This window comes from Rhinolophus ferrumequinum, chromosome X (genome assembly GCF_004115265.2).
Source record: "Rhinolophus ferrumequinum isolate MPI-CBG mRhiFer1 chromosome X, mRhiFer1_v1.p, whole genome shotgun sequence".
Taxonomy (NCBI): domain Eukaryota; kingdom Metazoa; phylum Chordata; class Mammalia; order Chiroptera; family Rhinolophidae; genus Rhinolophus; species Rhinolophus ferrumequinum.
In genome coordinates this window covers 119,352,079-119,377,165 of record NC_046284.1, presented here as the reverse complement: position 1 = coordinate 119,377,165, position 25,087 = coordinate 119,352,079, and the positions used below count along the sequence as shown (strand labels likewise).

General features: G+C 44.9%; 1 protein-coding gene across 2 annotated transcripts in view; it reads left to right on the top strand.

The window, feature by feature from the left end:
* CLCN4 (chloride voltage-gated channel 4) overlaps positions 1–25,087 on the top strand; it is a 62,509-nt gene that overhangs the window by 21,749 nt on the left and 15,673 nt on the right. The window contains exons 3-11 of one of the 2 annotated variants that reach the window (XM_033107489.1): positions 3,142–3,310; positions 4,968–5,067; positions 8,609–8,796; positions 11,553–11,675; positions 18,632–18,838; positions 18,945–19,025; positions 20,006–20,551; positions 22,132–22,318; positions 23,982–24,380. In XM_033107489.1, the coding sequence (XP_032963380.1) occupies positions 3,142–3,310; positions 4,968–5,067; positions 8,609–8,796; positions 11,553–11,675; positions 18,632–18,838; positions 18,945–19,025; positions 20,006–20,551; positions 22,132–22,318; positions 23,982–24,380 (2,000 nt within the window). The remainder of the gene's footprint in view (positions 1–3,141; positions 3,311–4,967; positions 5,068–8,608; positions 8,797–11,552; positions 11,676–18,631; positions 18,839–18,944; positions 19,026–20,005; positions 20,552–22,131; positions 22,319–23,981; positions 24,381–25,087) is intronic. The other variant, XM_033107498.1, reaches the window with a different exon arrangement.

Sequence of the window (25,087 nt, the reverse complement as noted above, 5' to 3'; positions counted from 1 at the left end):
GCATGGCTCTGTCCCCCTAAAACTATTCACAAGAGCAAGTAGCAGGCCAGATTTGGCCTGCAAGCTGCAGTCTGCTGAGCCTTGACCTAGATGATTCAGACCAAGTAGGAATCTCAGATTTACGAGGTGTGATCAAAATACATGGTGAATGTGTAAATAAAAAAAAATTCTTACAGTAAAAGACACATTGCCATTAATCCCCCTCAAAATACCCCCCTCACTTTGAACACACTTATCCCATTGTTCTTGCCACTTTCTGCAGCAGTTCTGCAAGTCCTCTTCTGTGGGTGTCTTTAGTTGTGCTGTCCTGGCTTCCTTGATGTCTTGAATCGATTCAAAACGTTTACCTTTCATGGTCATTTTGACTTTGGGGAAGAGCCAGAAGTTGCACGATGCCATATCCGTGAATAAGGTGGATAAGGACACACCGTAATGTTTTTATTTGACAGAAATTGCCGTACCAGAAGTGATATGTGACACACAGAGCCTTTCCATTGTGATCAAAACATACGGTGAATGCTGCCGCCGAGTGCCATCCAACGGAAAGGCAGGGATCTTCAATATGGGAAGCAGCGTGTTGAACCTTAGTAACAGTGTGTGAGAAGTTTCAACTTGTTTGGTGCAGTCAGTCGGTTGTGAGCTGTGGTTGCCGTAAATCATCCTCCATCATGACAGCTTTCCGTGTCACACATCACTTTTGGTACAGCAGTTTCTGTCAAATAAAAACATTGCGGTGTGTTCTCATCCACGTTATACACTGGATCTGGCACCGTGCGACTTCTGGCTGTCTCCCAAAGTCAGAATGAGTCAGGACATCGAGGCAGCCATGACAGTGCAACTAAAGACACTCACAAAAGAGGACTTCCAGAACTGCATCAGAAAGTAGCAAGAACGATGGGGTAAGCGTGTTCGAAGCGAGGGGGAGTATTTTGCGGAGGATTAATGGCAATGTGTCCTTTACTGTAGTAAGTTTTATTTCAACATTCACCGTATTGTTTGATAACACCTTGTAGTTTCTAGGATGCTGTCCATCCTGAAACCATGATCTTGAGGCCATGAGCACAGCACAGGTATCATCTGCTAGTAGAAATGGTCTTATTGGAAAGAAGAAATAGAAACAGGTGAGAGGAGCAAGGGCTCCCCTCTAAGGGCTTCCCTCTAATGACTATTTGCATCCATTTGGGATGCAATTTTTTCCTTGTACCATATTGAGCTTACAGATTAAGTTTATTTCCAGCAAGTCCTTGGAGTTCACTTCTTTTGCATCCATGTTTGGCTGGATTCTCATTCCTTATCCATCCACGTATCCCAAATGGATCCCCGGTAGAACTCTTTCCATTGTTCTGACCTGGATGCTCTCTTCTTATACTTTTCCTGGTCCTCCTGTCTTTCTTAACCCCTTCCTCAGAAGCGACCAACACCACCTCCTTCTGGGCCTCCAGGGAAGCTCCTGATTAGATCTACAGAGTAGATGATGTTTATTTTCCTTTATCAATTATGTGTCTAATTGCTACGACCATGACATTTAAAGATGTAATTGTTCTCCAGAGTGACCTTTTGTTTCAACCATTATTGCCTGCAGTTAGTGCTTGACTAGAGATTTGGTTAAATTTCAGGTAACATGAACTCTTTTAATAGAATGTCCAAGTCTCTGCAATTCTTCTATCTGCCGGCTGGGTCTTTCTCACGAGGGCTTCTCATGGTGGGGCAACAGCCTGTCATCTCATTTTTCCCTATCATAGGTTTTCTTTACCACATATAATATTAGGCTATTACCATCTTGTTTTTGTGAAAATGAGAATGAAATCTTTGCTTTTGAATTTTACTCCTTCCTTTTTTTTTTTACTAGTTGCTACTTACTTATGCAACATGATTCTTCCCTGGGTATTCATCAACAGGTATAATTTTCAGCTTGGCATGGCTCAAACGTCAAACTTTTAAAGTTTTAAAGCAGCTGAGTTGTGCAGATGGTCAATAAATCAATCACTATGGCCACTTTATTGCTTGTAAGGTGATTACCCCACTTTGCCCATAGCGACTTTTCAATTTGATTAAAATGCATTTTCATCAGGTCATGGTCGAGTCCTCCAGATATAAAAATACATGAAGCAATGAGAGAAACCTATGCTCAAATATTTTTATAACTACCCTTCACCTCTTTACCCAGCACTTTTGTGGTCCTCATCCTATAATTCACATTTCCATGCTCCTTGCCAAAGTAATTTCTATTTAGTGCTTATTCCAGCCTCTTTGTAAGAGTGCGTTATTTTTTCTGGTAACTGGTCGTGAGCATTGGCCCTGCTGCAAAGCATTTTCTACATCTCGAATTAGCGCCTATGTGATCTGTGAATCAGGCTCTGACGGTGGTGTAACATGGGGCAGTGGAATTATCTTAGGCAGGAAAGGAAGAAGCCCTCAGCTTTGCTACTGCCCTGGCAGCACGAGCCCTTCTGAGTGTGTTTTAAGAAAAATTAAAAGCCTGTACCCAGAGCTTGCCTAGGGCAGTGTGTCGCCAGCCTGGCGTGGCTCTTGGCTTGTCTTAATCCATTTGGGCTGCTCTAACAAAATATCACAGACTGGGGGGCTTCTAAACAACAGACATTTATTTCTCCCAGTTCTGGAGGCTGGAAGTCCAAGGTCAGGGTGCCGGCATAGCTCGGTGAGGACCCTCTTCTCAGTCAGACTCCTTGCTGTGTCCTCACATGGTGGAAGAGGCGAGGGGCTCTCTGATGTCTCTTTGTCAGGGTGCTGATCCCATTCCTGGGATCCTCACACCATCACACTAGGAATTAGGTTCCACCCCAGAGAACTCCCAAATTCCTTCTGCCACCTGAGGACTCCGCAGAAAGACTGCCTTCTCTGAACCAGGAGGCAGGCCCTCACCAGACCCCGAATCTGCCTGTGCCTTGATCTTGGACTTCCTAGTCTCCAGAACTGTAAGAAATGACTTTGTTTCTTAGGAGCCACCCAGTCTGTGGTATTTTTGAACAGCACCCTGCGCTAAGACAGACTGTATGTGTGTGTATAGATTTCATCGCAGCAGGGATGCCGATGCTGAAATCATTCTTAGGTAAGAAAATAGTGCACGTGGGTTATTCTGCCAGGTCTGTGCAGATGTCCTGCTTCTGTTTTTGACCACAGGTTTTCTCTCCCAGTTGTAACTAGCATGGTCAATACAGGAGCGATGAGTGGTTCTGGAAACCTGATGGATTTCCTAGATGAACCGTTCCCCGACGTGGGGACCTATGAGGACTTCCACACCATCGACTGGCTGAGGGAAAAGTCACGTGACACGGACAGACACAGAAAGGTAGGTGGCATTCATAACAGACACATCGGACAGTGACTGAGCTCGGGCTTAGGGTCACATGTCATGTACTGGGCTAGGTTCTAAGGAAGAGAAGGACTAGCAGGAGAGGCAGAGACATGGGCAAATAATGATCATAGCCCGTGCTTTGGGTGGGAGGCTGTGTCACGTAGAGCTTTAGGAGTGGCCCAGGTGGCCTGCGTCTGTAGAGGGAGAAGTAAAGAGGTGGTCAGGACCCTTGGCAATGCCAGGATGTAGTAATGCAGTGGGAGGAAGGTGGGCAGCCTGTGACAGACACTTGGAAGAAGGAGGTAGAAATGAGGGAGGCGCACCAGCAATAAGTGGTCACGAGTGAATGGAGGACAGAATGGCGAGGACGGGGCTGCCAGCCAGGTCACTCCACACAGACAGGAACCAACAGTGTGGCGGCTGTCATCGACCTCAGGGAGTGCAGCTTCAGAGTAGGCTGGAGGGATATCGAGGGGGCCGTGTCTTTTCCCGCAGGTCGGCAAGGAAAGGAGGAGGACACGGGTGTGGGGTGTCTTGAGATGACCCAGCTTCTGGGCTCCAACGTGGAGGAACGTGGGCGATGGGGCAGCCCTCACTCTGGAGCAGAGGTGGTTGAATTATGGCCCTCGGCACCTGTCTGTGTTAGTCAACTTTTACTGGAACAGAGCCACGCCCCTCCGCGTACATGTGGGTCCTTAGGTGCTCCAGCAGCCGAACCCCGTTAACACGGGGTGGCAAAGTGGTGCTCGTGCAATGTGTTTAGACGCATCCATCTGCCTGGGAAGGGTGATCCCTGCTGGTGAATTCCAAGTTCTGGCTGTGAACATTTAATTTTGAAAAGCAAAGAAGGAAATGAGGAGGTTCTTTTGTGAACAGACCTCGCAGTGTAGTTAAAATAGTAATTCTTATTCAACATGGTGACACTGACTCGATGTCTCCCTTCCAAATGGCTTTTGAATCATCAAAGATCAAATCACACTTAGTGAGTTGTTTAATGAGGCGAAATTTTTGAACTAGAAAGGCCATTTTCTCATTGCGGTAAGTAACTGAAAGAATAATGTAAGTGGGGATTCAGTTGCTTAGTTACATTTGTTTTGTGAAAAGCCCTATTTCCTGAGAACGAGTTTTGGGGAAGGGAGCCTGAATTAGAAAATGTGTCCATTTGTTAGTAAAATTTTTAGTAAAGTTCCATAGACTTCAGGTGTACAATTCTGTATCACATCATCTATAAATCCCATTGTGTGTTCACCACCCAGAGTCAGTTCTCCTTCCATCACCATATATTTGACCCCCCTTACTCTCATCTCCCACCCCCCAACCCCCTTACCCTCTGGTAACCACTAAACTATTGTCTGTGTCTATGAGTTTTTGTTTTTCATTTGTTTGTCTTGTTCTTTTGTTGTTTTTGGTTTATATACCACATATCAGTGTCACCCCAATAAATTAAAAAAAAAGAAATATAAGTAGGAAAAATATATAAGTAGAAATATTTTAAGCATTAAGAAATATGTTTTTCACCACAGATGATGTTTTGCAGAATTGTACACCTGAAACCTATGTAACTTCACTAACCATTGTCACCCCAATAAACTTTAATTAAAAAAAAAAAGAAAATGTGTCAAGATCAACGACGGTGTCTTTTTGTTTCTAGATAACCAGCAAAAGCAAGGAGTCCATATGGGAGTTCATCAAGGGCCTGCTGGATGCCTGGTCGGGATGGGTGGTGATGTTGCTCATTGGCCTGCTGGCAGGTACGTGCACAGGTGTGCGCTGCTCATGCTGGCGTGAGCAAGCTGGAAACGCCGAAACCCAGAGCGCCAGCCGTTGGGGATGCTGTTCTGAGAATGCAGTGTTTCTGTTTTACCTTATGCACGGCATTTGGTACTTCAAATATCTAAGAGCAAAATACATGACCAGACATTTAACAGAAAATCAGTCATGGACAAGGTAAGATCTCAAGGTGTGGTCCCTGGAGAGCTGTAATTGAAGAGCGGCTCGGCCCTTTCCACACAGTACAAAGGTCTGTTGCCATACTGGATTTGATCGAAAGTGCACATTTTACATTCTGTCCTACTTGGTGATGTAGAAGGCAAGAAAGTCTGGGGAAATTTTCATCTCTGATAATAAAATACTGTAGGAGAGTGCTCTTCAGTAATACTGGCAGGCCCTGCAATGAATTGCAAATATCCTCTGACACTCAAAGTAATGTGAGATGCTACAGGAGCTGAGGCTGGCCCAGGGGAGGTACCTCCAGCCCATAGGTTGTTCTCACCCTCAGGGATGCTGTGTCCTTCATTTTATGAGCCCAGAACCATGCTTGTGAGCAGTAGATGTTTCCAGAGTGAATGGATGCATACATGGACGAGAAAGCTGTCCTTTTAATACGAAAGGCACCAACTCTGCATGGAAATTGTTTTTCCTGAAACTTACTTCCTTTTAGGAGGTGGTGAACGTTAATGTCTAAGAGTAAAGAATTTGAGCATGCTAAAGAGATTCCCTTAATAAAAATCTCCTACCTATAGTCACATAATAGTTTTGGTTCTAGGGTTGATCAGAGAATGACTATAATGCAGGTGGAATATAGCAAATGCTCTCAGACAACACTCATGTGGCATAGATATAATTTTGTGGTTACAAAGGATTTCGATTTCCGGGTGCTCTTTTATTTATCCCATATACAGTTGTAGGAGGGGCTTGGTTGCCAGGGAGTGCTTACGGGGGAATCCCTTCCTTCTAGTCACAGCAACTGGCTGTCCATTTCTCCCATTCTATCTTTCCTCTCCCAGTGGCATTCCCAGTATATAATAGCTGCAGTGTTGGCAGGGAATTAGATTTCGTGGCTATATGGTGTCTTGCTCCCAATTTGACTGTTTCTATGAAGACTTTCGAAGGTGGGCAGGGTGGGAATTTGCTCTGAATTTTGATGTCTTTATTTAGAATGGATTTGTAAAACCATACACTGTGCCATTATTCATAGCTCCTAGGAAGGAGAAATAAATAGGGTTAAACGAAATCTGGAATAGATGTTCTGGCATCTTGGAGTAAACAGTGCAGCGTAGATATATTGACTAATCTAAAAGCCTGATTGGGCTATCTGTAACACACCTGGTATTGACCACTTGGCTTCACTGTCAACCTGGTTTTCGTCAGTTCTTTCAGGAAGAATCTCCTGGGGAATTAAAAAAAAATACTGCTGCCCAGGCTTCGGTTAAACAGTATATTTGGAGATGACGCCTTAGCATTGAGTCAAGACCCTTTCCACTTCCTCCCAGCCACCCTCCACCTGTGATTCCATTTTGCAGCCAGGGTGAGAACCACTGGACAAGGGTGGTCCCCAGTATCCATCAGCAAACGAACATAGGAGGAAGGCAAGAATGCAATGATACAATGAAGGTGGTTGAAGTGTTCTTTTGATCTGATTTCCTTGAAGGGGAAGCCAGCAAACTGTGCCCCATTCACTTTCCTGTTCCCCAGCTGGTGGAGAGGACTCAGGTGTCCCTCTGCCTGGACTGTCATCTCTTCAGGGGCACCCTGGACATTGTATTCTGACTCCTGAGATGGGGAGGTCCAAGAAGGGCCTCCTCTTCAGGGCATTTATCAGGAGATACCACTAGATGTCGCTGTTGCTCCACGGAACGAAAGGTCTATCAGGAGCTACTAACGAAGCAGTTCTCTATAGTCACCACTAGATGTCACTGTTACTCCACAGAACGAAAGATTTATCGGGAGCTACTAACGAAGCATTTTTCAGGAGCCACCACTAGATGTCACTGTTGCTCCACAGAACGAAAGGTTTAGCATTAGCCACTAACGAAGCATTTATCAGGAACCACCACTGGGTGTCGCTGTTGCGACGCAGAACGAGGCTGAGACTGCCAGCACTGTCAAAAACAGCCAGCCAGGAAGATTGGGTGCAGGATAATGTGATTACGAATGTATGGATGGTGATGGAATTTGGGGTGATCATTGGGTCTCACCCCTGGATATCAGCAGGACCCCTTCCTCATCTTCTTTAGGTCTTTGTTCAAATGTCATTTTTCACTTGCGTTCCCTGACCACCTTTCCTAAAAGTACATTTCCCCTTCTCTGAGACTCATTCCCCTCAACCACTGTGTGTGTGTATAACAGCTTTATTGTGGTATAACTCACATACCATATAATTCATCCAGTTAAAGTATACAATCCTGTGATAGATATGGTGTTGGCTGAATGTGTGGGAAGTACTCCTAGCTCAGACTTAGGAAATCAGGGAAGGCTTCCTTAAGGAGGTGATGTAAATGCCAGAACCTGGAAGATAAATAAAGATTGCCAGGGTGGTGGTAGGAGAGGACTGTGTTGCCTGAGCTGGTGTAGAGAGGAGAGTCCGGTGGGCTCTGGGAACACGGAGTGGGCAGGGTGTGGGGTTAGTGATGGAAAGAGACAAGGCTGGAGAGAACTGGGGGGCCAGCTGTTCGAATCTGTGACCTGTTAAGGATTCGGGCATTCTTAGAACAGTGAGTGGCTTCGACGTAGCAGGTGTAGCCAGGTGGGAGGAGTCCCGGATGCAGGTATGTGGATGCTGCTGGTATTGATGTAGGCGGGGAGTGATATTATAATAGGATTCAGTAGAAGTTTGAAAAATTTAGTAGTTTTTGGAAAAGACTGGAAGAATGGCTCATTCTAGAAAGAGACCCAAGGTATCCCTTTGGGGCCCACTGAACACTCTGTTTTATCCCACTTCGATCAGCCTTTAAAGCACTTGTTTACTTACATAGACCTACAATCCCTTATCCATAATTCAAAACTCCAGAAGGTTCTAATAGGTGAGATTTTCCAAGTTTGGTTCCCATTTGGTGGCTAAACCTTACTTAAATGATGAGGCTGTTATAGTCATTATGCCTCCATTTGGTCTGAATTGTCATGGTTCCCTGAGAAATATTAATGTGTGTGACCCCAGCATCCTGCCCCAGAAGCCACTGAGGGGTTACATCACTTATCGGGTATGTACCCTATTTCTGAAGTTTGGAAGGATGAATTCTGAAAGCTGCGCGGCCCCTGTGGTTCGTCATGAGTTAAGGTCTGTGTCTCCTGCCTGACTTAAGCCACCCGAGGACCACATATCATTAGCCTTTGTATCTGTCTCATTGGGCTGGGCACTGCCTTGCCCGCACCACAAATGCTCAGGGGACTTCACGATTACTGAAAGAAACTTCCTGTATGTGTGGCTGACATGGTCCTGTGTTGGCTCCGTGCTGTGCATTGTCACTGCATCACCGGGCCAGTCCTCTAAGTGGCTCTTGCTGTTTCTCCCAGGCACCTTGGCTGGGGTCATAGATCTTGCCGTCGACTGGATGACCGACTTGAAAGAGGGGGTCTGCCTGTCTGCCTTCTGGTACAGCCACGAGCAGTGCTGCTGGACTTCCAACGAGACCACTTTTGAGGACAGGGACAAGTGTCCCCTGTGGCAGAAATGGTCGGAGTTGCTGGTGAATCAGTCAGAGGTGGGTTTCTGGGCACGGCCGGTCCTGGCCAGGAACGCCCACCATTCCACAGGCGCTGCACCATCCTGCGATCCTTTGTGAATGTCCGTGCTTTCCCCTTGGCTTTTTCTAGCTCTAATTTTCAAACTTCATTTGGAAAACCCTTCCTCACTGCTTCATGTGCAAAATACATATGTATATTTTAAACAGTCTTATGATTGGCTTTATTTTTCTTACCAAGAGAAGTGTGTTGATCATACTGAAGAAATAGGGTTGGTTTTTCTACCTTCTAATTAAGGAGAAAAAATGTTCTCTTTTTTTGGGGAAAAATAGCGTTAGTCACATATAGTTCACATTCCTTATGGTTTGTATGCATTTACAGTGTATGATTTAATGGCTTTTAGAATAGTCACAGAGTTTTGCAACTCTTGCCATAATCTAATTTTAGATCATGGTCATCACCCCAGAAGAAGCCTTGTACCGATTAGCAGTCATTCCCCATCCTCCCCAATCCCCCCAGCCCCTGGTAACAGCTATTCTCCTTTCTGCCTCTATGGATTTGCCTATTCTGGACATTTCATACAATACGTGGACTTTTGTGTCTCACTTCTCTCACTTAGCGTCATGTTTTTCAGGTGCATCCACGTTACATCATAAAGCGGTACACCACTCCTTTTCATGACCAAATACTATTCCATTATATGGATAAACTACCGTTTATTTGTCCATTCATCAGTTGATGAACATATGTTGCTTCTGTTTTGCTCTATTATGAATAGTTTTATTTTGAACATTCGTGTGTGGAAAACTTTCTTGGGGATATACCTCGTAGGGGAATGACTAGGTCATGTGGTAACTCTGTGTTTAACCTTTTGAGGAACCACCAGACTATCTGTCAAAGTGACTGCACCATTTTACAGTCCCACCAGCAGCATATGAGGGGTCCAATTTGTCCACATCCTCATCAGCACTTGTTATGTGATTTTGATTCGAGCCATCCTAGCAGGTATGAAATGATATCTGTCTCATTGTGGTTGAAGTTACCATTTTTCAGTGCATTTCACGAGCACATTGCAGAGGATGTCTGGGGGCCTCTCGGATGGGAGTGTCCCAGGCACTGGGGGTGTAGTTGTGAACCGCTGACCGGGCACTTGCCTTCAGGGCACTTAGAGCTTCAGATCTGTATACAAATCTTAGTTTGGGAGAAGGGTTAACTTCTAACCCCCTTCAGCGGTTACCACAATGACTGTGGGTCATTGACAGATCAGAAACCCAGGGGAGGGGGAGCTGGGTCGCCAAGATTCACATTAAGGGGAATGTGAAGACCATTCACGCTAGAACTGTCCTTAGAAGATAGACAGAATCTATTTCTTCATCTCCTCCTGCCCCCACTTTTTTTTTGTTGCCCTATGGAGTTACCACAGCTGAAGATATTTGGAATGTATTTGGCCATTTTGCTAAACCTCTCTCTGGGCGGAATTGAAAATTAATTCCTTCAAGTCTCAGAAGTAGACAGGGATCTTGAAATCTCATACATCGTCGGTGCTCTCTGTTACTTCCAAAATAAATTCTCTCTGCTGGATGGGAGTGGGCAGGCAAAATTGGCGGAGTGCCATATTTCATTTCTTCTCTCCTACTCGCAATATGTTTTTTTGGGGAAACATGGCCGTCCATCTTTTCAGTCGTTGCAAAGATTTATACTTTGATTCAAAGAATTACTGTTAGCAAGAGTGAGAAGTTATTTTTAGTCTCAGAAAAGTACATTTTTAAGTGTGTGAAATGTATTCCTCAGTCTGATTTCTCGCCACATAGGGTGTGAATATATGTGATTGTAAAGGCCAGAGCAGTCTCCTGGAACGTGTTTTTGTACTTAATAGGCACACATGTGGCTGTGGCCATGGCCTGACTTGTAGGTGACCTCGCTTTCCTTCTCCGTCACTTGAATAATCCAGATGGTGACAAGAAGCTGAGGCCCGGAGAAATGTGGTGTCTCCCCAGCAGACCAGGTCTTCTGCGTCAAAGAGCTCAGACTGTGTGTTTGGGTCAGAAAGCCTTCTGCACACATCAGATAATCTGGAAGAAATAGTTCAATGACTTATTCTGAGGAGATGATCAAGTCTCCCCCCCGCCACCAAGTGCCTCTCAACTGTTAGCATGCTCCTCAGTCCTGTGGAGAGCTTGTTGAAACTCGTGTTGCCAGGCCTCACCTCTGGAGTGTCCGATAGAGCAGCTCCGGGGCAGGGCCTGAGACTCTGCATTTCTAAAGCGCGCAGGTGAAGCTGTTGCTGCTGGCCCAGGGAGCACAGCCGAGTAGCAGTATCCAGACTACAGTTCTGACACTTACTCATTGGCATGGCGGCTGCTTGCTGCGGCATGGCGGAGGCCTTAGTGAAAGCAAAGAGGGGCTGAGCCACCGCAGACACAAAGCAAACCTTCCAGGGACTCAAAGACAGAATTGTCTGCATCACACCTTTCATTAACTCTAGCACAAGTGGTGATTAAAGCCGAGTCTCAGTCCTGGTTTCCATGGCTGCTGAGATTTCACCTGGTAGAAGCTGTGTGTACACAGCTTGTGGAGAAGCCCCGGTGCTGTGTTTGTGGGTGTTGACTGTAGCAATAGCAACAGCCGATAAAACCAACATTGGCCTTTGTGTTGACACAGGACCAGGACAGAAGCTGCCCGATCCGGCCTCCGCTTCTCTCACAGTGGAGGGGTGGGCCGGGCTCAGGTGTACCGAGGCTGATGGGCTCTTTCTTGTTTTGTGTCTGTTTTTCAGGGTGCCAGTGCTTACATTCTGAATTACCTAATGTACATCCTGTGGGCCTTGCTGTTTGCGTTTTTGGCCGTCTCCCTGGTGCGTGTATTTGCCCCCTACGCCTGTGGTTCTGGTATACCAGAGGTGAGTGGGGGCTGAATTTCTTTTGTGCCAATAATGAGAAGGTCAGATACGTATGTAGCACTTAATGTGCCAAGCACAGTTCCAAGCCTTTGACATCTGTGAACTCATTTAGCCCCTACAATGAACCTATGAGGCAGCTACTGTTAGTCTTCATTTGCTAGTTGAGGAACTGAAGCACAGACAGGTTAAGTAACTTGCCCACGGTCACTAAGCTGGTAAGCTGGGAGTTGAAGCTAGGATTTAAGATCTGTATTTAGGATTTGTGCTCTATTGCTTAAATTACATGATTCAATTCTCGAATGTGAAACCAGGCATAACCCCTAAAGCCTGTGGAATCAGAATTCATTAAACACTCATATAGATGTGGCACTTTCGTAACTCGTAAGTACATCTGTGATGTAATGTGGAAATAGACCATAGTGGAGGTTTGTGCTCAGAAAGTTTACTGATGAGTAAACCCCCTTGCCACGATTTGCTGTTCGGGTGACAAAGTAGTAGCAATCTTTAAAAATCTCAATCCCACAGTCAGTGCCTGCCCTGAGAATGGACCCCTGTGAGTTTAGAGTCTTATAAATATTTTTCAGCACTTTCATGTAACCAAAGTAGGAGGGAGGTGACCTTATCGATCAAGAGGAATGTCTGAGACTAAATTTCAAACCTAGGACGATCTACTGGGTAGAAGAATACTAATTGGGTGAATTCCTACAAAGCCCAGAGAGTGAATATTTTAGCCAGACATAATTTTAAATGTTCTTATATTATCACTATAGTCAGTGCAGTTCAGTTCTTCTCCAAGTTGATGCTTCAGCAATGCCCATAGGCAGTGGACATGGTGAGTTTCAAGATGCGACTGGTAATGGTGACGGACCCACGTTGGTCCCTGCTTCCTGCACGCACAGTCTTATGTGGTGCCCACCAACACTGCCTCTGGTCTAGGAGGGTCGTGGAAAGGGCTGGAATAATGAAAAGACTGTGGAAGAAAAGTTTGACATGTCTTGTTCCAGGAAAGATAGGAAAAAAAAGACTTAATATGTTACGCTGACTTTTTGATGGTTTATATTAACATGTTGCTGCAGGACCCCGAAAAACAAGCTGCAATACCACCCTAATTCCTCAATACAGTCAGTTCTGCTGTAATGCAACGTGCATTCCTAAAAATCACAGGGCTGTGCAAAATCGTACAAACAAACCACAGAGCTTGTGGGGAAAGTGGGGTTAGGGGCATAATACTCAAAAACTTTGTCAGTGACACATATAAAAAAAGATAGGAGCCTAATGAAAACAGTAGCACAGTTTTACATAGTTGATTGGTCAGGAAATATATACATACTCTCTAGCGCACGTGTGAACTGGTAGATGTTTGAGGCATGTGCCTGTGTGCGTTTTGTGTATCTCTGCCTGGCTGGGTTCAGCTGGTGCAGTTTTCTGCGTTCACCCCATGTTTCTCCCAGATGAAATTGTGCATAAACAGATGCGAAATTTGCGTTCCGCTCAAGTTCTTCCCTGATGCATGAATCACATTGGAACAAATTCGTGTTTTCAAAACAAGCATTATGGCAGAACTGACTGCATTTTATTGGCTGTCTAAGACCGAAGGCACCGTACACATTAAAAAGAACAGAGCGTTGTTGGCATCTCCGTTTATGACCCCACTGCCAACAGTAGGCGTTTTTTGACTCAAGCCGCCTTGTCAAAATAAGGAAATGGCCAAAGGGAATTGGTGGAAAATTCAAAGCAGCAATGAAAGTTGTGATGGGTAATCCCGGCTCCCCCTCCCCAGAACCAGAGATGCCAGCTGAGCTGGGGATCTTGTGGACAGTCAGGGAGCTCGGACATGAGCACTGGGTGTGAGGGGCTGCCTGGACTTGCTGTTCGCCTGAAGCAGGCTTCTTTCTGTGTGAGAGCTGAACTCAAAGAGAGTAAACTCCTGAGTTTAGCATTAAGTTTCCTCTGTGACAAGAGTGCAGGGAACACACTGTTAGGGGTGAAACTTGAAAAAGCAATATTAAGTGAAAAAAGTAGGTTTGCAGAAGACTATATAAAGTATGATTCTGTTTACATAAAGTCCATAAAAACCAAAATGCAGCAGCATACTGTTTAGTGACACAGAGGGTGATACAGAGGGTGCCAAAAAAAATGAATACGCATTTTAAGAAAGGAAAATCTATTAAAATTGTAGTACTCAATATATACCGATAACAAGTCATGTTTGACTTCTGCAATGACAAGAGGTGCTTAAAGTGGTTACCATCAGCGTAATTTTAATACAGTTTTTTTCCTTTCTTAAAATGTGTATACATTTTTTTTGGCACCCTCTGTATGTGCCAAGGCCATAAAGAAAGGCAAGGAGATGATTGGGGTGGGGGAGGAGGGAAGTTCTACTGAGAAAGCAGACAGCGGCTTTTGAAGGTACCCACGCTTCTATCTTAAACTTGGCAGTGGGTACATGGGTGCTTGTCTTATTAATATGCTTTTAACTGTATATGATATGTAACAGATCCATTTCTCTATTTTATAAAAGAGTTCACAATCTTGTAAAGTATCGAGAACCCAATGGAGGTTTTGTAATTGAGTTTTGGTTATTATGACTCAGGAGTAGCAAAATTTCCACTATTATTATCATACCGCTTGAAATTGCTAAGCTAAGGATGCGGTACCTACCCCAGTGGTTGGAGGAAAAGGGCAGAGTAAAAAGTAAACATGAATAAATAGTTCATGGCTACAAAGAACCTCCTCCCAATCAAAACCCAACTAACTACGTAAACCGACTTCACTCAAATTGAGATACAGGGCCATTCTCCTTCATTTTAGCAAAGATACTAACTGAGCAATTTGGGAACTAGACCTACCACCATTTGAGGTGATCTGCTTTAAGCTGTTATATGGCATACAATGTCAGAACAAACTTCGAATGCACTGCACTTTGTTCGTACATTTTAAAAATTGCTCACCCTCCCTAGCACTCTCCTCTGAAACATTTTGATTACTTAGAATGAAAATTCCTTTGGAAACGTTTTTGAAATGCAAATTTAGAGAACCTTTTTTTCTGTGTAGGAAATGCTCTTGTAGGAAAAGCTCTCTGAAGGACATTGAAATGGGAACATTTGTTCTAGGACTTGGGAATTTAGGGAGAACTGGGCTTGGATGCCCCTCTTGCTCCTTCTTTTTGCTTCTTTAGGACAACCACTATTGACTATATAAGAAATCATGTCCTCTTAGAACTTCCTTTGAGTTGATGTTTCATTATAAAACATGAGCACTCTCACAGCTATTTATTTACCAGAAAGGTTTTAAAGTTAACCCCACAAAGTCACAAAACCGCTGCAATACAGCTCATTAAAGCCCTGCTGGGTTCCTGTCTCTGTTAATTCGAATTAAAGCAAGCGATTGGATTTTGGCATCTACTGGGAATGGATTTGCTTTCTTTAGACCCTAATTTGATCATGACAATTTTATAAAATCATTTTAGAGAATTACAAAATGCCTATTACATTGTTCAATTTGCCACATGTCATGGCTGGCATAGACTCAGGTAATTTAGATGCTTGTAATTTTCTGAATGGTATTACACTCTTAAACTGTGCCCTAGGGTCCAAATCTACATTAACTAATTGACAAAAAATTATAGATAATTTTATTCAAGGCAACACAAAAAGGCAGGATTGTGGCAGGCATAATAAAATATCCCTTAAACAAAGGGATCTGAGATCCTCAGAGCGCAGGTTCAAATAGGCCAACTACCACTGTTAAAGACCAGTTTAACCACCGCCAGTGTGTCTGCCATTAGTTAAAGGCTAGTTCAAGAAATAGCATCTGATTGCATAGCTGGAGTCCTTACTCATATTCCATAGGGAGGAGCTCATGGAGTCCTTTGGAAATGCACACCCGTACTCTCACTTGCTCTCTATCTTTCTCCTTGAATTAAGAAAGATCTTTATCAATAATTCTGACATGAAAAGGGCCCATTTACACCCCTTTAAAATTTCGTGGATTAGCTCACTTCCTGACTCTCCCCAAATTGCCAAAGATGACAATGCTGAAGCGCGTTTCAGGACCGTCCCTTGAATAGTGAGAAATCTTGACAAAGAAGCTAAAAACATACAATGGAGGAAAGACAGCCTCTTCAATAAATGGTGCTGGGAGAATTGGATAGCCACATGCAAAAGAAACTGGACTGCTATCTGTCACCATGTACCAAAATTAATTCAAAATGGATCAGACACTTAAGCATAAGACCTGACACAATAAACTGCATAGAAGAAAACATAGGTACTAAACTTATGGACCTTGGGTTCAAAGAGCGTTTTATGAATTTGACTCCAAAGGCAATGGAAGTAAAAGCTAAAATAAACGAATGGGACTATATGAAACTTCAAAGCTTCTGCACAGCAAAAGAAACCATCGACAAAATAAAGAGGCAACCAATTGAATGGGAGAAGGTTTTTGCAAACAGTGCCTCCGATAAGGGGCTAATATCCAAAATATACAAGGAACTCATGAAACTCAACAACAAAAAAACAAACAACCCAATTGAAAAATGGGCAGAGGACCTGAAGAGACATTTCTCCAAAGAGGACATACAAATGGCAAATAGACATATGAAAACATGCTCAACATCACTTATCATCAGAGAAATGCAAATAAAAACCACAATGAGATATCACCTCACCCCAGTCAGAATGGCTATCATCAACAAGACAAATAGTAACAAGTGTTGGAGACGCTGTGGAGAAAAAGGAACCCTCATACACTGTTGGTGGGAACGCAGACTGGTGCAGCCGTTATGGAAGGCAGTGTGCAGGTTCCTCAAAAAATTACGAATAGAATTACCATATGACCCAGCAATCCCTCTCCTGGGTATCGACCCAAAAAATCTGAAAACATCTACACATAAAGACACGTGTGCTCCAGTGTTCATTGCAGCTTTGTTTACGGTGGCCAAGACATGGAAACAACCAAAATGTCCTTCGATAGATGAATGGACAAAGAAGTTGTGGTATATATACACAATGGAATACTATTCAGTGGTAAGAAAGATGATATAGGAACATTTGTGACAACATGGATGGATCTTGAGAGTATAATGCTAAGCGAAATAAGTCAGACAGAAAAAGCAGAGAACCATATGATATCACTGATATGTGATATATAAACCAAAAACAACAAAAGAACAAGACAAACAAATGAGAAACAAAAACTCATAGACACAGACAATAGTTTAGTGGTTACCAGAGGATAAGGGGGGTGGGGGGTGGGAGATGAGGGTAAGGGGGATCAAATATATGGTGATGGAAGGAGAACTGACTCTGGGTGGTGAACACACAATGGGATTTATAGATGATGTAATACAGAATTGCACACCTGAAATCTATGTAATTTTACTAACAATTGTCACCCCAATAAATTAAAAAAAAATAGTGAGAAATCAGGAATACCTATACTGCTCTTTTCAGGAATGGAGCAGTGGTTCTCTACCTGGGCTGCATTTTAGAATCACCGGGGAGGCTGTACAAATTCCCAGGCCCAGGATACACCTCGGACCACATCTCAGGGGGTTCTAATTTCTTAGGTGATCCCAGTGAGTGCCAAGGTTGAGAAGGACTGTAATAGCTATTTGAGAAACTAATTTCTTAGCCGAGCAGGGCCCACTAGGAGGCACTTTGAAAGTGACATAAATGTCCTGACACTGACAAGAATTAACATTGTCCCATTACATACCATACAGTGGGGAAACAGAAACTGACGGTGTGTTTCATTGGCTGATTCACTGGATGTCTAATTAATCTATGATTATAGGCTTGTGAATTGCTCAACAGTAAGCATTCACTCCATTTTATCCATTTGTGGGAAAGATTGAAGGTAAAAAGTTACCTAACCACAGATGATGTTTCTGTACCCCAAGAATACTGTTTGGGGGAAGAGGACTCCAATATATGAAATTTATCACTGAGATGGACACCCACTTGAATTCTAAAAGTGTTAGGCAAACTCATGTGTACTTTTAGGAAGAAAGCCATTATTTGACATTTACAAAATGTGGCAGGTCTGTAAGTGGAGCAAGATGATTACCTGTAGTCAACATCCTTTTCAATAAAAGAGGGCAACATTTGATGGAAGGGAAGGGGTCGTCATGTATTCAAACATCTTCACATCCCCCAGAATTACGTTAGTAGAATGTTGAGCATCTTCTTTTTCCAACATCGTATTAAGAATACCTTGAAACATACTGAAAAGTTGAAAGAGTTACACAGTAAACACCAATATACCCATGGCCTGCAGCAGGGGTCGGCAGACTATTCTGGAAAAGGGCAGACAATCAATATTTTAGGCTTTGTGAACCAAGAGGCAAAATTGAGCAACTATTCTAACTAAAAGACTAATAGTATTGTGTATATCTTACATTTAAAAATATGGAAAGCACCCCTAGTATGTGGGTCATAAAAAGTTGGCAGTAGGCTGGATTTGGCCCACGGGCCATGGTTTGCAGACCTGACCCAAAGTTCAATTGACATTTTGTTCTATTTGGTTTGTCACATAGCTAGCCAGCTTTCTGTCTCTTTATCTTGGACATCTTTCAATAGTCAAAAGTTAACAGTTAAAATCAATAGATACTTGTCTCTTTTCAGCACAACAGGATAATGTGAGCAAGATAAAATGCCATAAATAAAATGAGACTTCAATAATTATTCTGTCCTCATTATGACCTTATTACTGCAGGAATTCTCAAGATTTCCTATGCATTGAATTGTTTTAGGTTTCCATTAATATAATATAAAATTATACATTAACATAAATTCTATTAATATAAAATTATAGCTAAACCAAAAATGAAAGTGGCCTCTCTTCCATATGAGTTAATGAATCTAAGTTTGAGAAATGCCTCTGAGAGGAACTCGTTGTTTCCCAGCCGTGGCATTGAAGCAGCTCGCACCACCTTGTTCTCCGTCCTGTTGCAGATAAAGACCATTCTGAGCGGCTTTATCATCAGGGGCTATTTGGGCAAGTGGACCCTGCTAATCAAGACTGTGACCCTCGTGCTGGTAGTGTCCTCGGGCCTGAGCCTTGGGAAAGAGGGGCCGCTGGTGCACGTAGCTTGTTGCTGTGGCAACTTCTTCAGCAGCCTCTTCTCCAAGTACAGCAAGAATGAAGGCAAGAGGCGTGAGGTGAGCAGGCTCGGCTTCCGTGTCCTGGAAGGAGCCCCCTCCAAGTCTCACCCGCAAATGTTTTCCTGAAAGGCCTGGGGCTTACACAGAACTCTTTGCGTCACAGGTGCTGTCAGCTGCAGCAGCTGCTGGTGTCTCCGTTGCCTTTGGTGCTCCTATCGGGGGTGTGCTTTTCAGTCTAGAAGAGGTGAGTATGGGGGGGCCAAGGGAATGCGGGGTTTTAAGGGCTGAGGACTATGTGGATGGTTAGCACAGCAGTAGGCCTCTATCTCCAGCCCTTTGAGGACTAGACTCAAAGGAGTACTGAACAAAATTCCTGCAGGTCACTAAGGAGCCACATTTCTACCGCGAAATACCCGTTTTCATGTATTGTTTTAAAAATTGCCAGTGTGATTTTTGGGGAAGATTTGCAGTCCTCTTTCTTTCTCATAACGAACTGAGTTAAGCATTTTTGTTTTTGGCAACCCAAATGGATCTATTCCAGGGGTTGGCAAAAGTTTTCTGGAAAGGGCCAAACAGTAAATATTCTAGGCTTTGAGGGTCTTATGGTCCCTGATGCAACTATTCAATTCTGCCGTTGTAGCGGGAAAGCCGCCACAGACGATGCTCACGTGACTGGGCGTGGCTGTGTTCCAATACAATGTTCCTTAGGAACGCTGAAGTTTGAATTTTATGTAATTTTCACGTGTCACAAAGTGGTGTTCTTCTTTTGAATATTTCACATGTCACAAAATATTCTTTTTTCCCTCCAACCATTTAAGAAATATAAAATCATTCTTAACTCCTGTGCCATATGGATACATTTGCTGGGCCAGGGTTTTCCAACCCATGATCTATTCTGTTGTCTATAGAATCAAATTCAGAGGTTTATTTGCTTTGAGGCTGGTCTCTGTGCCATAAACAGAATTATGATTAAATATTTTCATTTCTCTTTAAAAAAAATAGCTCAAATACACCATTCTACTTTTAGACACAGAGTCCTTTAAGTATCTTTGTTGGTGCATTTGGATCATAATTAAACCGAGATTGAGGAAGTGAGTACCAGCCATCTTTGGTTTGAGTGTGACTTTCACACCAAGCGCCAGTGGTGGCTGCTGATCAGTGGGGCTGGGGCTCTGGGCAGCCCTTTCTTCAGCCAGTCTCTAATTTTCTCCTTGTTTGTCCCAGGTCAGTTACTACTTTCCCTTGAAGACCTTGTGGAGGTCCTTTTTTGCAGCCCTGGTGGCGGCTTTCACGCTGCGATCCATCAATCCCTTTGGGAACAGCCGCCTTGTTCTCTTTTACGTGGAATATCACACACCCTGGTACATGGCCGAGCTCTTCCCCTTCATCCTGCTAGGGGTCTTTGGGGGCTTGTGGGGAACCCTCTTCATCCGCTGCAACATCGCCTGGTGCAGGAGGCGCAAAACCACCAAGCTGGGCAAGTACCCGGTGCTGGAGGTCATCGTGGTGACCGCCATCACGGCCATCATCGCCTACCCCAATCCCTACACACGCCGGAGCACGAGCGAGCTCATTTCCGAGCTGTTCAATGACTGTGGGGCCCTTGAGTCCTCCCAGCTCTGTGACTACATCAACGACCCCAATATGACCCGGCCTGTGGATGACATCCCTGACCGGCCGGCTGGGTTTGGGGTGTACACGGCCATGTGGCAGCTGGCCCTGGCGCTCATCTTCAAGATCGTCATTACCATATTTACCTTTGGCATGAAGGTAAGTGAAGGGGAAGGAAGACATGGGGGGCCATCTGTGTCCTTCTGGGGATAGCACCTATCTTACTTGCCAAAATAAAATTGTGATGGGAGGAAAGGGGAATTGACCTTTATTGAATGTTGTCTTGTGCCGGGCACTTGACATTCTTTTAATCAACAAGAAACAATGCTTTTGATAAACAGCAAGCCTATGAAGTAGAGATTTTAATCCCGTTTTACAAGTGAAGGAACTAAGGCTCAGAGTACATCATTCATATAGAGACGTGTACAGCTTGGGGAACTTTCACAAAACATACATGCTTGTGCAGCCAGGACCAAAAGCAGAACATTGAGAATCCTCCAGAACCCCCGTCATGTTCCATTCCTATTGCTTCCTCTGTGGTATTGTTATGATTTGTTTCCTTTTTGAGACATCTAAGAAACTGTGTAGAGTCTACACTTGAGTGTGTGACGGGCAAGCACAAACCTGACTTTGCCTTGAGAACAGGGCTGGGTGGTCTTCATCAAACAGCTGACTGTCTCTGATCCATCATCTCCTAGCAAAAAGGTTTAGTTTCGTGTCTGAGGAAGACACTAGCAGTATCTTTTAGGGCCTGCTGGGAGAAGTTGACTTTGAAGTTACTGGGGATTAAGTGGCTGTGGGATAAGGGGCAGCTCAGAAATGAACAGTTTCCCCAGGAATGTCCCAGACTGTAGAAATCACACTGGAGGATCCAAACTTACCTGGAATTTGGTTAAAGATCCATGTGCATCCTGAGATTGATGACGATCTGGTGTGCGCATAAATGCAGCTCCCACTCAGGATCACGGTTACGTGCAACCTCCGTGAACATGGAGTGTCACGTGCGTTCTGCAGCACATGTGTGATCGTTAGATAAATTCAGATGTGTTTTCACACAATGAAATATGAAACACGCTCTTATCCAGATTTTTTAATTTACACAGTCTATTTCTTTGCTGCCTCTAACCTGGCTCGAAAGTATTCAGAATACTTTTCAGAAGATGTACTTTATCAGGAAGAGTGAGCTGCTTCCCATCTCTCTCTAACATGTGTTTGGCCACTGTGTAGTCAGGGCAGTGAGCCCAGGAGAAGCTTTTTGGACAGTCCAGGACAGCTGCACCGACGCTTTCAGCTTCTTTATTTTACCTGTGCACAGTTGCAGGCCCTTCTTTTTCATTTTCATGCTGTGGCTTGACATTTAATTTTGAAAGCTAATCTGAATGACACTCAATGGGAGTGAGAAAGTGGCGAGTATCTCAAGTGACAGATGCTCACTTCGAATGTTATTTGCAGTGGGGCTTATCATTCTTTAATCCACAGCATGCAAGCCAGGCCTGCTTTGGAAAGCGGGGAAATGAAAGTGTAAAATGGCCTCCCCTCCAAGTCACAGTAGACAGACTAAGTGGGTGAAATCATTGACCCCCTCTTTCCCCAGCTGACCTGTTTTGAAGTGTTGTGCCTTTTTGGAAGACTGAAGTCAAATGGCAAGCTCATGGAGAGGGGCCGTGTTTACTGGGCGTGGGGAAGCGGGAAACTAGACTCCTTTCCTCATGCTTCTTTCCCCTGTGTGCTCCCTGGAGATCCCGTCCGGCCTCTTTATCCCTAGTATGGCTGTGGGAGCGATGGCCGGCAGGATGGTGGGCATCGGCGTGGAGCAGCTGGCTTACCATCACCATGACTGGATCATCTTCAGGAACTGGTGCAGGCCTGGAGCAGACTGTGTCACCCCAGGACTTTATGCAATGGTGGGAGCTGCGGCCTGCCTAGGTACAGCCACAGGTGGGGTAAGGTGGAGGTGGGGTAAGGTAGGGGTGGGGCACAAGGAAAGGTGAGACAGACCAACCACAAAGGCTGATGAGGTTTAGAGGACTGGCGAGAAGGAAGACACCAGCACTTGGATTCTCAGGGTAGGCGAGGTTGCGCTGCTGTAACAAGTGAGCACCTAAATCTCAGTGGCTTACCACACCAAGGTTTATGTCTTGATCGTGATACGCAGTCGATCCTCATTATTTGTGAATTCCATATATGGGAATTTGTCTACTTGTTTCAATTTGTTTGTAACTCCTAAATCAATACTGGGGGGAGGAGGGGGCTTTTGCAGTCATTCTGAGAAACGTGCAGAACAGTGGGAAATTGGAATTGTCCGACACGCACGTACATCCCCAGCTGAGGTTGATCAAGGTGAGGTCCACCTTCTCGGTTCAGCTGAGACTGTACACAAGTGTCCTTTTCGTGGTCTATTTAGTGCCACGTATTTTGCACTATTGTGCTTTTTCTTACTGATTTTGCTGTTTAAAATGCTCCCAAGCGTAGTGTTGAGGTAAGTGCTGTCTGGTATTTCTAAGTGCAAGAAAGCTGGGATCTGCCTTAGGGAGAAAATACGTGTGTTGGAGAAGTTTCCTTCAGGCATGAGTTATGTGCTGTTGGCCCTGAGTTCAATGAATCAGCTATGTATATTAAGTAAAGTATCATTAAACAGAAACACATAAAATAAGGTTTTGTGTCGATCGGTTGACAAAAATGTCCCTAGAGGCTTATAGGAACCTAAACTTATATTTTCCCTAGGGCAACGATTTAGTATTCACTAATTCAGTGTTTGTGGTGACTTTATAGAACAGAACTACCACGAATAATGAGAGTCAGCTGTGTGTGTGTGTGTGTGTGTGTGTGTGTGTGTGTGTGTGTGTGATGTGAGTTAGCAGAGGGCTTCTCTCCACACAGTCATTCAGGGATCCAGACTGATAGAGTTTCCACCATCTTGCAGCTGTACCATCTAGAATAGTGGTTTTTAACTCGGGGCAATTGTGCTTGTCAGGAACACTAGACAATGGAGGAGACAGCTTTGGCTGTCATACCTGGGGGGAGGGTGCTACTGGCGTCCAGTGGGTGGGGGCCAGGGACACTGCTCAACTTCCTACAGCGCACAGGATGGCCCCACCACAAGGAATGATCCCGCCTCAAGTGTTGCTAGTGTTGAGCTCAAGAAACGCCAGTTTAAGCTCATTGGCAGATTAGGAGTTGTATGGATTCTCCCTTTGAATACTAAGGGACACAAGGGTGGGTCCCTCTCCTGTCCATAGCCCCTAAGAATCTCTACAATTTTCTAGCTTATGGGGTTCTGGAAGAGGGCCACACTTGCTGAGTCAGAAACCTGCACAGCCTGCACAGAATCCACTCATCGAAAAGCAAGGCGTGTGGTCCTAGGTGGATAGACAGCCCAGTTGTGACTTACAGGTCCCCGGTGCCAGGCTGTGGTTCACAGAACCTGGCCTCAGTTCCAGAGGTGTGGGCATGGGTGACCTGTAGGACTGTCTCCTTAGAAACTCTCCTGTCTGAAGAGTTTAAAGCCAGCTTGTCAGTTTGTACAATTCATGCCCTCTCGAGTGTCTGGGGTTGAGTTTTGGAATTTCACTCCTCTCTTCACTTGTAGGTGGAGTTACCAGGATGACGGTGTCGTTGGTGGTCATCATGTTTGAATTAACAGGTGGTCTAGAGTACATCGTGCCCCTGATGGCGGCAGCCGTGACCAGCAAGTGGGTGGCCGATGCCTTTGGGAAAGAAGGCATCTACGAGGCTCACATCCACTTGAACGGGTATCCATTTCTGGACGTAAAGGATGAGTTCACCCACCGCACGCTGGCCACTGACGTCATGCGGCCGCGGCGGGGAGAGCCGCCGCTGTCTGTGCTCACGCAGGACAGCATGACGGTCGAGGATGTGGAGACACTCATCAAGGAGACCGACTACAATGGCTTCCCCGTGGTGGTCTCCAGGGACTCTGAGCGCCTCATTGGATTTGCACAGAGGAGGGAACTGATTCTTGCAATAAGTGAGTAAAAAGAGGGAAGCTCATGTCTTACTGAGAGGGCTTTTGTAGCCCCCAGATTCTCAAAAAAGGGTAGAGAGAATGTACAAAGGTCAGAGGGCTTTAAGCCCAGGGTTCTCACACTTTTAAGTTATATTCGTGTCACCTGGGGATCTGGTTAAAATGCAGATTCTGATTCAGTAGGTCTGGGGTGGGTCTCGAGACTCTGCATTTCTCCCAGCCTCCCTGTAATGATGATGTTGTTGGCCCCCAAGTCACACTGTGAGGAGCAGTGTCTTGGGAGAGGCGTTCTTGACTGGAAGATGAGCGCCCTGTTTGCAAGCAGCTCCCTGAGCCCCAGTCCTGCTAGGACAAAAGCTGCAGCAGCAGCTGCTGCTGCTGCTACCGCCTTTTGGGGAATTCATTGTTGGGTGAAGCTGAGAAGGAAGAGATGGGAGAGCCTGGGCAGAGCTGGTCTCAGAGGCGGACTTTTAGGCAGGCTAACTCCTGAGATGGTGCTTTCTTCGCTTCAGATGCCTCTCTTGGCACCGCACAGCCTTTCACTTCCCTTTATGACATTATGTCCTGTTGCACCAGTTAGAGGCCCGTGTGGGTTAATGAGCAGAAGTCCTGGCAGTTCCGTGTGATACTCTTCCTCCTCATGTGCTGAAATCAGTTGGGCCGAGGGGCAGGCTGTTGAGTTGGGAGAGGAGAGAGGGGGTGATGCCCAG